The sequence below is a fragment of the Bos javanicus genome, chromosome 19 (genome assembly GCF_032452875.1).
Source record: "Bos javanicus breed banteng chromosome 19, ARS-OSU_banteng_1.0, whole genome shotgun sequence".
Classification (NCBI taxonomy): domain Eukaryota; kingdom Metazoa; phylum Chordata; class Mammalia; order Artiodactyla; family Bovidae; genus Bos; species Bos javanicus.
Genome location: NC_083886.1, coordinates 45078657 through 45094108, shown reverse-complemented (window position 1 = coordinate 45094108; position 15452 = coordinate 45078657). Strand labels below are relative to the sequence as shown.

The 15452-nt window shown below is 50.6% G+C and overlaps 1 protein-coding gene across 3 annotated transcripts; it reads left to right on the top strand.

The window, feature by feature from the left end:
* The first annotated feature begins 3 nt into the window (after positions 1–3).
* Positions 4–14839, top strand: DUSP3 (dual specificity phosphatase 3). Of its 3 annotated transcripts, XM_061391980.1 has the most exons (5): positions 4–143; positions 1454–1593; positions 4413–4466; positions 4748–4974; positions 11136–14839. In XM_061391980.1, exons 1-5 carry the CDS (start codon positions 99–101, stop codon positions 11339–11341), a joined length of 672 nt encoding a protein of 223 aa, XP_061247964.1. In that variant the 5' UTR covers positions 4–98; the 3' UTR covers positions 11342–14839. The 3 variants fall into 3 exon arrangements, with proteins under 3 accessions (XP_061247964.1, XP_061247965.1, XP_061247966.1); XM_061391981.1 differs by lacking the exon at positions 4413–4466 and having other exon boundaries at positions 10–143; XM_061391982.1 differs by lacking the exons at positions 4–143; positions 1454–1593 and adding an exon at positions 1630–2574.
* Positions 14840–15452: the final 613 nt, after the last annotated feature.

Below are 15452 nucleotides of genomic sequence, written 5' to 3'. Positions count from 1 at the left end.
CATCAGGGACAGGTCCCCGGGGAAGAAAGAGGAGCAGTGGAGCATGCCTGGTTGTCCCTGGGCTTCTCTTTTGAAAGTTAACCTATGTCCCAGTCAAGATGAGGACTGAGGCTCAGAAGATTTCCCACCTATCTGGAATGCAGGTGCCACCAAGGGCAGCAGGAAAAAGTGTGTTGTCTGGAAGGGGTGGGAAGGCATGGGGTGGGGGTGGGAGGTTGGAGAAAACCAGCCTTGGTTATACACCTTGGGCTGTAAGTTTAGTCTCCACTGCAATGGTTTCCCTGAATGTGTGAGACTACAGCTGTTGGAGATATCAATACAAGACCCTTAATGATAATTTGATTCAATGTCATTTTGCAGATGAGGAAACTGAAGTCCAGAGCAACAACCAAACTGCTCTAGAGAAAATTAGTGGCAGAACTGGGCTCGGGATGTGGGTTTCCTGAATTCCCAGCACCACAGTTGCTCTTTGGAGGGTGGGGAGATCTGCCATTTCATGCCAGTGGAGGAGAATGGTCATTTGCTGGTAACCGGACCTCAGTAAATGATGAGTTGCTGACCTCATGTGGCTTGTAGTGGGCTGGCAGCTGCTCTAGGAGGTGTAGCGCCTAGTGGGTGCGCTACACGTTTGCTGATGGAGAGGGAGAACCCCTACCTAGTGCTCACTATGTAAAGCTGGGCGCTTTCCTGGAATGTTATATTGAATCTTTCAAAAGGCCCTAGGAGTTAGGTGCTTTTATTACCCCCATTTTTTTTCAACAAACAGGCTCAGAGAGGTTAAGTCATTGCCCAGGACCAGAATGCCATGCTTGCTTGCATAGAGCCCAAGCTTTAGGCAGGATGCCGACTCTCACTGAAGGCTGGAAGAAATGAGCCCTAGAGTTGGGCTTCTCAGCCTTTAACCTTCGTAGGGATCCCCAGCAGGGCTTGTAAAATGCACATCCTCATTTAGCAGGTCTGAGCTGGGCGGGGTGGGGGGGTGGGGGAGATTTTACATTTCTGACCAGCTCCCGGGTGAAGCCAACGCTGCTGGTCCGCAACAGGCAGTCAGAGCTCACAATCGGAACCCGGGTGTCCCTGTAATCCTGAGAAAATTAAGCGACACTTGAGTGTACCCCCGGTCAAGAAAAACTTTTATTACGCCCTGCATTTGGTCCAGTGTAGTTACTGCACGTCCATGCTTCAGCGGGGGGCGGGAAGAGGACTCTCGGAAACTCCAGGGTGGCAGCATTTCCGCCCCGGACTCAGGCCCCGAAGTCTTTCCCCGCGTCCCCCGGGCACCAAGCGGCGCGCACACTTCCCGGAGCTGAGCGCGCCTGGGCGCCCGCGCTTCGCCGCTTCCCGCGCCTTGCGGGCCCGCCTCCAGGGCGGGACGGGGCGGGTCCCGGCTCCGGAGCCCCCGCCCAGCTGACCCGGCCGCTCTCCCCTCGCTCGCGGCTGCCCGGGCGTGCAGGGCCCTGCCGCCGCCATGTCGGGCCCGTTCGAGCTCTCCGTGCAGGATCTCAACGACCTGCTCTCGGATGGCAGCGGCTGCTACAGCCTCCCGAGCCAGCCCTGCAACGAGGTCACCCCCAGGATCTACGTGGGCAACGCGTGAGTCGCCTCTCCCGAGCCCCGAGACGCCCCTCCGACCCCTCCCCGGGGCGCCCCGCCCACCCGAGGGCTGGGGTGGGGGCGTCGGCGGGAGCGGGTGGGGGGAGCCGGGGCGGGGTCGCTCCTCCGGAAGCCGGGGCCGGGGCTGGGCGGGGGCTGGAGTCACCGCCCACCCTTCGTGCATGGGGCGGAGGGGCTGGACCCCGCCCCGTCCCCGCTCTGTCCTTCCCTTCCCTGGGTGGTGGAGACCCGGGGCCGCTCGGGCAGCCGGTGTCCGGCCCGGGGCCTCCACCCTCTAGGTGCTCGGCCTTGGGCGGTGTCGGGGCGACCAGGTTCACTTAACAGGTGGCCCTCTGTCGCCCGACCGGTCTCCGGCCCGCGCGTCATGTGACAGCTGCCTGGTTCTGCAGTGAGGTCACCGCGGAATGTCTGTCTTCGCTGCCATGGCAACGGGCTGACGTCACAATTCGGGCGTGGAATTTTCCCGGCGAGGCAGGCTTAGATCGGAGAATTGACATTTCCCAAACTTGGGGGTTCAGAGATCTGGGGACAGGTTTCCTCCCTCCTCCCCCTACCTTCCACTTAGGGTTTGATTTATCTAGAATTCTAGAACGACCCAATGATAAACCCCCTGAGGACCTGGGCCATCACTTAGCAAAGGCTGCCGACCTTTTCGCCACCAGGAAATGCATTTATTATTTAACACTTAGGAGTTCTTACCAAATCGATTTTCTCATAGTCAAACTACTAGTAAGAATTTCTCAGTAGCAGGAGAGAACTAGTGATAGCCATTCTGAGAGGTGTTGAAATCTCAGCCAAAAGTAAAAAATAGATTCCCATGCCTGTGTAGCCTCCGGAGGGCACAGGAGGTTGGGTTGGATTTTCATGAGACCCTGAGGCCCTAACCTCCGTGGGCCCAGAGACCGCAAGTCTAACCCGGTTTTCTCCTTTTTCACAGGAATAAATGGTGGCCCAGAGCAGGTGAGGGCTTGTGAGGTTAGGGTCAATATCTTGTTCATGTCTGTATCCCAGGTCTTGGACTAGGACCTGATGCTTACTTTGCCAAGGACTGCTGCAAAAATGGGGGTCATCACAGCACTAGGGGGTCTAGAAGTCAGGTCCCAGCTTCATGGGGGCCAACCTCGTCCATCTGTCACTCATTCACCATATGGAGCATCACTGGTGTCAGGCACTGAACAAAGTTCATTCACAGTGTGTGTGTTAATTGCTCAGTCGTGTCTGACTCAGTGCACCTATGGACTGTAGCCCGCCAGCCTCCTCTGTCTGTGTAATTTCACAGGTGAGAATGCTGGAGTCGGTAGCCATGCCCTTCCCCAGGGGATCTTCCCAACCCAGGGATCAAACCTGGGTCTCCCTCATTGCAAGCAGATTCTTTACCGTCTGAGCCACCAGACAAGCCATCATTCACAGTAGTGATGGTAAAGTTGTTGAATGTTGACTTAGTATTTGAGAAGGAAGGTGAATGGCAGTGACTCTTCAAAGTTAGTTATTTTAGATCCTTTTTAATGAGCAACTTTACAGTTGTGTGCAGTGTCCTGATAGCTAACGAAGGGTACCAGAGTCTCATCCAGAGTCCTCAGTAATTGCCGAGTTCTGAGAACAAGCCCCTTTCCATCCACCCAGGCAGCAAGGGGCCTTGGCACTCTTGGAAACCCTGCTGTCTTGGGCAGTTTGGCTCAGTCAGCTGTCACTACTTCCAAGGTGGAAACCAAAGATGTGAACATCTGGTGGTAGTCAAGGGTGGCACGTGCCAATGGCCACTGTAGAAAACACATCCCTTGCCTTTAAGCAAATCTGACCTTGACACAGACAGGGGCATGGGGAGTGCTCCACAGGGAAGATTGACTGAGTACCTATTTCTCCCCTACCCCTTGCAGTCAGAAGTGCTTTAACAAAATCAGGGCCCCTGATCAGGGCTCACAGGGCAGAGTGAAACCTGGAGGAGCCCCGTTTTCTGCCTCGTGAGATTTGTGGTTGATGTGGGCATGAGAAGCAGAGTGAGGGGGAAGATAGAGCAGGCCTTGTGTCGGGAGAAAAGAGGCCTCCTCCCAGCCCTACCATGCAGCAGCCCTTGAGAGCATATGCATGTCCTTCGTCTGTCCTGTCGGGCCAGAGTTGAGGCTCTGTCCTTCCTTCCTCCCAGGGCTGATGTGACAGGCAAACAAGATCACGCAGGAGAAGGCCTTGTGTAAAGTGTAAACTGCTGTTTGAATTGGGACGTTGTTGTGAGATGAAATAAAGCAGCCCTTTGACTATTCAGATCGAATGTTTTGTAACCTCTACTGGCTCCCCAAGTGCTTACTCACCCAGGATAGCTTCAGAGACGTGGCTAGTGGACTATGGCAGGAAGGATCCCTCTAGGGGATGGAAGGGGGCTGCTGCACTCTATAATCCAAGGAAGAAGGCTGCTGGGCTGTGCTGATTTCATTCTTCACTGATTCACCACATACTTCTTCAGTACCTACTGTGTGTGCCAGGTACTAGAGCACATGCAGGGCATACGGACATGAAGCAGACATGGTTCCTCCATCAAGGAGCTCATAGCCTGGACATCTAAACAAATAAGCACAATCAAGCATTAAGATAGTGGCCCTGATCACGGTGTCAGGCTCCGTCTATAGAACAGCTCATTTAACACTAACAACAGCCCCAGGAGTAGATACTGTTATCATCCTCATTTTACAGATAGGGAAACTGAGGCATGGAAAGGTTAAGTGACTTGTTCAAGCTTAGTAAGTGACAGGGCTGTCTGGAGTCTGGCTCCATTTTTAGCCTCTTGGTGATATCACCACCCACAGGATCGAGAGCACGATGCTGGATGAAGGGGAGATCAGGAAATGCTGCCAAGGGAGGTGAGATATGAGAGGGTGCACCTTTATGAAGAAGGTGGAGAAGGACATTCCAGGTAGCGGGAATAGTGTGGGCATGAAAGCACGCAGGCTATTTGTGGCAGGTAGTTGGAGCTGGCTGGAGTGAGGGCAGAGGGTCATAAGCTGAGGCTGGAGAAGCCAGCAGGGGCCAGAGCACGGAAGGTTCCTTTCTGAGCCAAGAGGCTTAGGGTCTTCTCCATCTTCCTCCCCTGAGGGCTGCCAGGTAGTCAGTTGATCCTCCCCTGTTGCTGTTTCCTGTCCAGGTCTGTGGCTCAAGACATCCCCAAGCTGCAGAAGCTGGGCATCACCCATGTCCTGAATGCGGCTGAGGGCAGGTCCTTCATGCACGTCAACACCAATGCCAACTTCTACAAGGACTCCGGGATCACCTACCTGGGCATCAAGGCCAATGACACACAGGAGTTCAACCTCAGCGCCTACTTTGAAAAGGCGGCAGACTTCATCGACCAGGCTCTGGCTCAGAAGAACGGTAAGGGACCTGCCACCCAGGAAACGGTGGGAGGCAGCTTTTTTTAAAATCAATTTTTATTGGAGTAGAGTTGCTTTACTGGGAGGCAGGTTGAACTTGATTTTTTTAGAAAACAAGCACATGACAGGCCTTTTCTTGGAAAACCTGATGTTTTCTGGCTCTTGTGTGAAAGGCTGAGAGCTTTGGGTCTCTCTCTGCTCACCTGGCTGCCTGTTAAGTGACCACACGTGACACAAGGCCTCGGCACCCTTGTGTTTGCATTGACTTTGGCTGAGGGTTGATTGCCAGCCCTGCTCCCCTATTCAGATAGCTGCAATAGTGAAAATTTATTATTTTCTGTGATAAGAAATCCCGAGGTGACCAGCTCCAGGGCTGGTTGATGCAGTAGCTCTCTGGTGGCTTCAGGACTCTTCTGCCACCCTCAGTGTTGGGGACTCCCCTGATGGTCCGAAGACGCCTGTGGTAGATCTGGTTACCACCTCCCAACAGGATAAAGTGCAGTGATGGATGAGGCCACCATCTCTTCCTCATGTTTCTCTCTGTTCTTCTTCTTTTTTTTAAAATATTTACTACCTTATTTGTCTTCGCCGGGTCATAGTTGCAGCATGTAGGATCTTCAGTCTTCTATGTGGGGTCTTTAGTTGCAACATGTGGGATCTTGTTCCCTGACCAGGGATGGAACCTGAACCCTGTGCTTTGGGAGCACAGAGTCCTAGCCACTGGGCCACCAGGGATGCCCCTTCTCTTTTCTTAAGAACAAATAAAACAGCCCATAGAAACCACCCAGTGGAGTCCCCCTCACCTCACTGGTGAGAGCTGGGTCACATGCATTACCTGGCTAGGGGAGGGGGGCAGCCCCGATTGGCTTAGGCTGGGAGTCAGGAAACTTTGGCCCAGTTTTTAAATGCTTCCTGCAGGTCCAAAATATAAGGCAGGACCGAAGCAGAACTGCTGGAATGCTGGCTGTCAGGTGAGGCATGCCAGAGAGAAATCCTAGAAGGCCAGAGGGCAGACAGCAGCTGAGCAGGCTGGGCCGCTTGCCCTTTCTGCTTTTAGCTTGATTCTGTCAGCAACTGCCTTTACCTTCCTGCCGCTTCCTCCAGCCCCTTTCTTCTTCCTCACCCAAACCTGGAGAGGGGGAGCGACTCCCACTGAGGCATGATCAGCCCTGTCCCCCTGATTCTAGCCTGTCTCTGCTGCCCTGATGCTGCTTGTCCCAGCAGCCTCCCCACAGCAATGATTTCCAGCGGACAATTTACTAGCCGCTGGTTATCACACAGTTGGGGCCCAGGAGGGAGGTTTGATTGCCTGGGATATCTGCAGTCTTTATCATCAGGCCCTCTGTGGTCCTCCCCAGCCTCGTACACATCACATGCCTCCTCTCCAGCTATACTGAGCTCCGCTGTAGACAAGAATGAGGGACCCAGTGAAGGGGATGGATTTTGCTCTTCCTGTATATCCATTGGTCATTCATTCAGGGAACTTAGAGCTCCCTGACAGTTTCCTCTTTCCATGCAACTGGGTGACCTCCTGCCTTAGCCCATGTGGGTTGGGTCATTTGTCTGGAGGGATCTCTCTGCATCTTCCTGACCCATCCTCTGGCAGACCCTGCCTCATGCTTGAGCCCTAGACGTAGTGTCCATTCATCCATGAAGCCTGCCCGCGGTCTGAATCCACTGTGTCCATTGCCTGTCTCCCTAGCACCTGACATCGATTGGGCATGTAGCAGGTACACTGGAATACTGAACCAGTGACAGGAAAAAATTCCATGGGTTCTAATGCCCAGTGGAAATACTTATAGGATTGATTGGTCAAGTGAGCCAACAGAAATACACTGGCCTCCAACACTGTGCAGGGCTCAAGGGAGCTGGGGGCCCATCACTTTGGGGTGGGGGAATTGGCCAGGGACCCTCAGAGAAGGAAGCAGTCATTTCCAGCTGGGAAGATCAAGGGAGACTTCCTGGAGGAGGTAGTGTATGGGCGAGGCCTGTAAGGATGGACTTTGACCTCTCCCCTTGCTTATTGGCTCTATGAGTTCTGTGCATGCTGAGTATGTTCCAGGTTCTAGATAATGAGGCAGCTGCTCTGCAGAGGGTCCCATTGCCAGGATGGGAACAGGGAAAGCCCTACTCTGAATACTTTGGGTCCATTGGCCAAAGAGTGACTGGGCAGGGAAGTGGAGAACTCCCCACTTCTACCCTGAGAGCATTGGGAAAAATAAGGTTATGTTTTGGGGCTAGGGTCATGGGAATAGAACAGACTGTTTGACTCTGGGTCAGCAAGTTTCCTTCACAGTAATGCCCATGCAGAGGTGTTGGTGGGGAATCATTCACTCAGCTGATCAGCAAATATTTATTGAACACTTAATGTATGCTGGGAATTGTAGGGTATCCAGAATCAATACCCTATAGTCCTTGCCCTTAAGGAACTCACACTCTGGCAGAGGAGGGTTGGTCTGTGTGTGACCAACAGAAACACAGAGCTGGACTGCTACAGAAGAGGATGCACCACGTGCCAGCAGAAGACTCGTAGTGTTGGCTCATATTTATTTATTGAATGTTCATGTCTGCCAGGTGCTAGTCTGAGGCTTTTATATATCTCTTCCCTGAATCTTCAGCCATCTTGGGCCATGGGTATATTAGCTCAGATGAGGAAAGTGAGGCACAGTATTCTTAGGTGGGTCATAGGGTGATAACCAGGGTATTGGTCCAGGTTCTCCAGGAAAACAGAACCAATAAAATACACATATATTATTTATTTTAGGGGATTGGCTCATGTGATCATGGGGCTGGCAAATCTGAAATCTGTCGGGCAGACTGGAAACTGAGGCAGGGCTTTGCAGACAGAATTCTTTCTTCTCCAGGAAACCTCAGTTTTTTGCTCTTAAGATCTTTAGCCGATTGGATGAGGTCCACCCACCTTATCAAGGGTGATCTCTTTTACTTAAAGTCAACTGATGGGAGGTGTTCATTACATCTACAAAATCTCTTGTAGACTAGTGTTTGACCAAGCAATTGGGTGTCATAGACAAGCCAAGTTGACACATTTAACCATCACAACCAGCAAGTTAAAATTTAAACCCAGATTCCCATGACTTCAAGGATTGGGATTCTCCATCCTTATGCTGACAAAGGAAATAGTTGAGCTGGGGTCTTAAGGATGAATAGGAGTTTGCCAGGTTGAGGAGGGAGAGGGTGTTCCAGGTAGGAGGAACAGTATGAGTGAAGGCACAGAGGTGAGAAATAGCCTGGGAAGGTGTCGGGGCCGCGGGCGGTTAGCCTGGTAAGTAACGCTTTGGTGGTAGCCTACCCAGCTAATGGTGACAGGTCCCATTTATATTGGAAAAAGATCCCTCCAGCTGTTGTGTAGGTTGCTGGAGGGTGAGGGTGGAGGGAAAGCTCAGTTTGGAGGTGAAGGGGCAGAGGTGAGAGATGATGAAGACCTGAACTGAGCACTCTGTGGGAGGAGAGAGTAGGGATAAGAGAAGCCAAGGCTTCTTGCTCAAGGGGCCTTCCCACTTTAATAAAAGATTGGGGGAACCTTGTTGATGATGCTCTGGCCTCTCCTGACCATCCCTTCCTTCCTTCATCCAATGCTGGGGATACAACAGGGAGCAAAACAGACAGGCATCCCTGCCCTCGAGGAGCTTACATTTTGGGGGAAGATGACAGTAGACATAAGTGAAAAAGATGTGTGGCCCCCAGGAAATGGGGATGACTAAAGCACGGAGCAAGGGGATGACGGGGTATAGAGAGTGGGACTGTGGCTATTTAGAAGGTGGGCAGGAAAGACCTTCCTAGGACACTGGAGCAAACACCTGTGAAAAGAGGTGTTGCAGGCAGGCTCCAGTCCGTGGGGTCACAAAGAGTCAGACAGGCCTGAGCAACTAATACTTTCACTTTTCGCAGGCCAAGGGGCTGGCTGGCTGGATTGCAGGGAGAAGGGGAACAAGGAGATGATGTCAAAGTCAGGGGGAGGGGGCGGATCTAGTAATTTCCCTGGTGGCTCATACCGTAAAGAAGCTGTCTGCAGTGTACATTGGGTCTCCTACATTTGATCCCTGGTTCAGGAAGATCCCCTGGAGGAGGGCATGGCAACTCACTCTACTATTCTTGCCTGGGGAATTCCATGGACAGAGAAGCCTGGCAGGCTGCAGTCCTTGGGGTCGCAAAGGGTGGAACACAGCTGAACAACACGTACATACATTGTTTGATTCTCTGTGTTTGTGTTTGACATTCATGGTCCTTTTATTTTGAAATGGTTTTGTTGAGGCATTAATTGGCGTTCCCTAAACTACACAGAGTTTGGTAAGTTTTGACATATGTATACATCTGTGAAGCCATAACTACACCCAAGATGGTGAGTTTATCCATCACCCCACGGATTTCCTTCACCTCCCTTTGTGACCTCTCCCTTCCACTCCTCTCTCTCCTCCACTCCCAAGTAACCACTGATCTGCTTTCTATCACTAGACATTAGTGTACATTTTGTAGAGTTTCGTGTAAATGGAGTTGCACAGTATGTATGCTTTTTCGGTCTGGCCTCTTTCACTCAGCATAATTCTTTTGTTTCTTCCATCCTGTTGCACGTGGCAGGAATGCCTTTGTAATGCTGAGTAGTGTTCTGTTGGATGGATGTCCCATAGTTTGTTTATCCATTTACCTGTTGATGGACATTTGGGTGGTTTTCATATTTTGCTTTTGCTTGAAATAGAAAATTCATGTAGGTTAGTACCAGATCGCAGTGTGTAGATCAATGCACTGCACACCACCCGTGTTTTGTTGTTTGGTTGCTAAGTTGTGTCTGACTCTTTGCGACCCCATGGACAGCATGCCAGACTTCCCTGTCCTTCACTATCAGCCCCCAGATCAAGAAACTAAACCTGATCAGCACCCCAGTAGCCCCACATGTTCCTCCCAGTGTCTCATCTCCCACCTCCACACCACTATCCAAACTTCTAAACGCATAGCTCAGTTTTGCTGGCCTTTTTTTTTTTTTTTCAGTTTTGTCTTGGCCACACCTCGCAGCATATGTGATCTAGTCCCCTAACCAGGGATTGAACCTGTGCCCCCTGTAGTAGAAGTCCCGTGTCCTAACCATTGGACCACCAGTAAATTCCCCTGACACTTCTACTCTGTGGGATCGTACACATCCTGTTTGTGTGTTTCATCCAGTTTGTATCTGGGAAGTTGTAGACTGTTCAGACTTAGTATTTATCTACTCTTCTGTTGACCAGCCTTTGGGAGTTTCCAGTTTGGGGCTGTTGTGACTAGTGCTGCCTATGATGTCCTGGTGGGATTCTTTTAGCAGACATGTGTATGCAGTCCTATCTGGTGTGGGTCTGGGATGGAATTGCCAGGCCCTGGGGGATGCACATGGTCAGCTTGAGTAGATCCCACCACATGGTTTCCTGAAGCCATGATCCCCTCCCCAAACATGGTAGCTCAGCTGGTAAAGAATCCACCTGCAATACAGGCGACCCTGGTTCAATTCCTGGGTCGAGAAGATCTGTTGGAGAAGGGATAGACTACCCACTGCAATATTCTTGGGCTGGTACATCCCCTCCCCTAACCACAGTAGCTCAGCTGGTAAAGAATCCACCTGCAATGCAGGAGACCCTGGTTCAATTCCTGGGTCGAGAAGATCTGTTGGAGAAGGGATAGGCTGCAGTATTCTTGGTCCTCCTTGGTGGCTCAGCTGGTAAAGAATCTGCCTGCAATGTGGGAGACCTGGGTTCGATCCCTGGGTTGGGAAGATCCCCTGGAGAAGGGAATGGCTACCCACTCCAGTATTCTGGCCTGGAGAATTCCGTGAACTGAATAGTCCATGGGGTCACAAAGAGTTGGACATGACTGAGCAACTGTCACTCTTTTTCACTTTCCCCAGCCACAGATCAAAGTCCTAGCAAAGCGTCAGATATGACTGAGCAACTATGACTTTTCTTTTTCACTTGCCCCAGCCACAGATCAAAGTCCTAGCTATGCTCCACATCCCTGACAGTGCTTTGTGTGTTTTATATTTATCTTTGCCATCTTAGCCATTCTGGTGGGCCCAGGATGGCCTGGCAGTGTAAGTTACATGTGCATGTCCTGGGAAGAGTTTTGACTGGAGTTGAGGCGTGGCGGGCCAGCCCCAGCTCATCACGTCCCCGTCTCTCACAGGCCGAGTGCTGGTCCACTGCCGTGAGGGTTACAGCCGCTCCCCGACCCTCGTCATCGCGTACCTCATGATGCGTCAGAAAATGGATGTCAAGTCCGCCCTGAGCATCGTCAGGCAGAACCGTGAGATCGGCCCCAACGACGGTTTCCTGGCCCAGCTCTGCCAGCTCAATGACAGACTCGTCAAGGAGGGAAAATTGAAACTCTAGGGCGCCCCCACTGCCTCTTCTCTAGAGGTCAGACGGGGGTGGGGGTCCCTGGTTGTGATGTCACAGGCTGCCATGTTTAGGAAACACAGTGTACCCTGCTCCCAGCATCACCAGGCACTTGCCCACACGTCTGTCCCAGCACGGCCCTGGGCCGCTTTTACCCTGGGGAGCATATAAAGAAGTTTGCTGAGGAGGGCGTCCTGCTCCCTGGCGTGTCCTGCACCTGCAGTTTATGACGTCCTCACCCTGAGGTGGGGGCCCAGAGGGGGAAGGCCTGTGACAGGTGTGCTTCTCCTGGACGACCCAGGGCAAGAGGTCTGTGGAAGTGCAAGGCCTGAGATGCTCACGGGGGCCCTCCTGACCTCCCCCGCCCCCTATTCCGAGCCCCCACCCCTGGGCCCTTTCCTGAATGGGGCTCTGTAAAGGAACTATGCAAATGTGGGCCCCTCTCCCCCCACTGTGTCTGTCTCCCCTGAATCCTCACAGCCGTCCACGCCCTGCTCACAGAGACACGTCATGAGGTCTGAAGCTGGCTGGGGTCAGTTATCCGTGGGTGGAAATGCTCATCAAGTAACTGCATTTGACGATTTCCTTAGGATTAACGATACTGAAACAAAGAGGCCCTTGTGTGGGCAGACACATCCCCCTTCTTGAAGGACTCTCCTAGATCAATAGTTTGAAAAATGTGACTCCTTAGAAGGCTTGAGTTCAGAATCCGCCTTTTAGGGATACTCGGCTCTCAGTCCCTTGGTCCGTTAGAAGAGTAGTTCCTTAGGCAGGGTTTTATTTTTCTTTTTTAGAAAACAGGGTGTTGAAATCCAGCCTATTTAAAAACCCCACCATTTGGAGAATTACAAGGGTTTTGTCCTAAATTATAGTGTTGGCGGGCCCAAGCCACTCGTGCTCACTGCTTTTTGTCTCAGTTGCTATTCCAAGAACAGGAGGAGGAAATTGGCCAATTATAGCACGTGTGCCGCGTGTGCGTGAGAGAGCAACATAGCCAGTGGCTGGACAAACGGGGGGTTGAACGGCCCAGGCTCACACCCTGCCCACTCACAGGTAGTTCTTACAGCTCTCTGCTGCCAGAAAAGGTTCTGGAGCCTTGGGAGCAAAAATGATTCAGCCAGGCAGAAAGGAAACATGACGGAAGGTTCAAATGGCGCCTTTATTGATGGTAGAGCAAAGAAACAAAAAGAAACAGCCTTTGCAAGGACTTTTTAGGATGATGTTGGAAGCCATGAACACTCACACTCACACGTGTGTACACATTTGTCAGAATAGAGGAGTTTTGTTTTGAACACAGTCTTGTTAGCACTCGGCATAATTGTCATCAGGGCAAGCAACGCAGTGCCGTCGTCTTCAGGTTCCCTAATGGCAGAGAGGTGGTCCTCAGCTCTGCCCCCTGGCACTTAGCACATAGATGTTTGATAAAAGTTTGTGGAATTAAACTTTTTTTTTTTCTTTTCTTGAGCACCAAATATATGCAAGGCATTGTTCTGGTGGGTCTATCAAGCTCCCAGAAGCCTGACTTGGTGGTAGGATCCCTTGCAAGGATTTGCAAAGGAGTCCTACCTGAAATGAAATATCAGGGACTTTTGTTGAATATTTAAAATTCAGTTTTAAGTTTCAATTCAGGCAGTGGTTCTGACCATGTGGAGGTGGGAAATGTGCCTTTTCGAGAATTGACCAGAAGCTTCCAGCTAGGTGGAGGAGAGGCAGGTATGCCTTGGGGCTTAACACCCAGGGGTAATGATCTCTATCTTGACAGAAGCAGCACCGCCCAGCCTGGATGTCCCCTTTGCTCTGTGACCGTAGCAGCCCTGAACAGACTAGAATCTGTCTTTTTCAGATACCAAGCTGCCCCCATAGACCCACCCAAGTGAAACGGCCTTTTCCCCCACTGTGTCCCTCACAGAGGCCAGATAACTCTTCCACTTCATCTAACTTGATCCTCACAATAACCTTATTAACTTGGTGTTGGGCTCATTCATGTATTGGTACCTTTAAGAAAAGGAACTGGGGTTCAGAGTGATTAGGGGTGGGGTGCTCAGGGCTTCCCAGCTCAAAGGCAGAGCTGAGGTGAAACTTCAGGTTGACTGCTCTCTGAAGCTGAATTCTTCCTCTCCTACTACACTCCTCCTCAAGAAATGAGCCCTCGGGAAGGTCTCAGTGCCCTGTGCATGCTGTTGACCCAGCCCCTGTGCACGAGGCCAATTAGCTTTGTAGCCAGAGGACAACAGGTCAAGCCATAGTGCCGGGGGAGGGGAGGGGGGCCTGCTACAGGAAAAATAAGAAGTGTGGGTCCCCAGTTGGGTTAGGATGTGTGGCTCTTCTCGGAAACACGTAGCATCCCTAAGTCAGAGCTTTCTGCTCCACTTCCGGAAGAGGCTCGAGAGCTGGGGCTGGGGTCCCTCTCCCATGCCCAGGCGGTGGTCCTCACACGAGACAGCCTCAGCTACTTAGGTCTGCTGACAAGACCTCTTGAAAAGCCTCTTTGTGTGGGGACATGTTGGAGAAAAGGCCATGGGGAGAATTACTGCCATCACTTTGGGGCTACTTTTCTGCTAATAACTTGGGATTTCTTCAGTCTTTAGTCCCAGAAACCCTATATTTCCTTCACGAAATGTGGCTCCTACTTTGAGTAAAAACAAAATCAACTTCTGTTGTGTAAGAGCCAACACATGCTCATCTGGACAGCTTCCCCCTCTGCCACCGGAAAGTGATGGAATAGGAACTCAGGGTGCCTCTATCCCCTCCTCTGACCTGGTCTCTTTCTTTGACTGGGAGAGCCCCATCTAGACCAAATGAGAGCACCAAATGGTTTTCTTCTCAGTTCTGAAGCAGTACATCTTCCACTGGCTTGTCTGTTTCCCTGCCACTCCAGGTTAGCTGGAGAGCAGAAATCAGCATCTTTCAAGCAAGGGGACTAAACTTGAAGACCTCTAAGGTCCCTTTTGGCTCTGACACCATTGCGTTGTTACGAGAATCCCCATTGACTTGGACCGCCACCTGGAAATTATAGGGTGTGTAACAATATGATGACCAGCAGGTGGCGCTGTGTTCCACTCATGGTGATGGATGCTTGGGCAAATGTTGGTGCCTTTTGTGTCACAATGTTAAGATGCTAATGTTTTAATCGAAATAAGCACTGATCTTAAAATATGAAGATGTTAGCTTTTCTCGTAGGAAATTTTCTGTCATAAAACCGGCATCAAGAATCACTGAAGAGCTGACAACGATGGTCCTTCCAAGTCAAGATTTTATCCTGATTGGAAAGGGAGGCCATCTCCGGTTGAGAGAATAGATTGGTTGGAAGCTTAACTTACCTGCTGTCAGCTTTTAGGGTAATTTGACTGTGAAAGCATCAATTTTCTGGACAGAAAAGGGAAAGGTATTAAACTGGTTTTAAAAAAAATAAGTTTAATGTCTGTCATATCACAAATTAGTGTTAAAACACTAAAACTGTAACCAAAATAAATGTCTTATATTATGAAGAAATGGTCTTTTTTGTCCTTCTTATCATAGTTGATTTTCTTTTATACTTTCATGCTTAGCTTTTATGTTTGCTTTTTCTAATGATCATCATTTAAAAATTCACCCTCCTGATCTAGTTATAGGTTCTGTGATGATTATATTCATGTAGTAAATATTTATTGAACATCTCTCCAGTACCAGAAAATTCCTGGCTTAGGAATAATCTTTTTATTTAATTTTTTAAAATTCCAGCTTTATGATTGTATAACTGATTGGAATATTCTTGATTGGAGTGGCCCACCACTGTCAATGAGGCAGGTAAGATTTATGTTCCTAAGAAAGGGGGGATGGGGTGAGTCTCAGGGTCGCCTCCCATGAAGATGACTGCGTGGCATTTTAGGAGTTGAGTGATCCTGCAAATGGGCAGTCCCTAAACATCCCCTGCCCCTAGATGTTTTATAAGTTCCTCTATTAGCACTAACTCTTTTATAAGAAGCATTGCTTTTTCCCCCTCTGAATAAAAAACTGAGAGAAAACCGAGTGACTTTCCTCCAGACAGAAAGATCCTGGGCGGAAAAAGAGCCTCCTGGTCTCCAGCTCACCTTCTACAGCAGGAGGCAATTAGACTAGCTCAGTA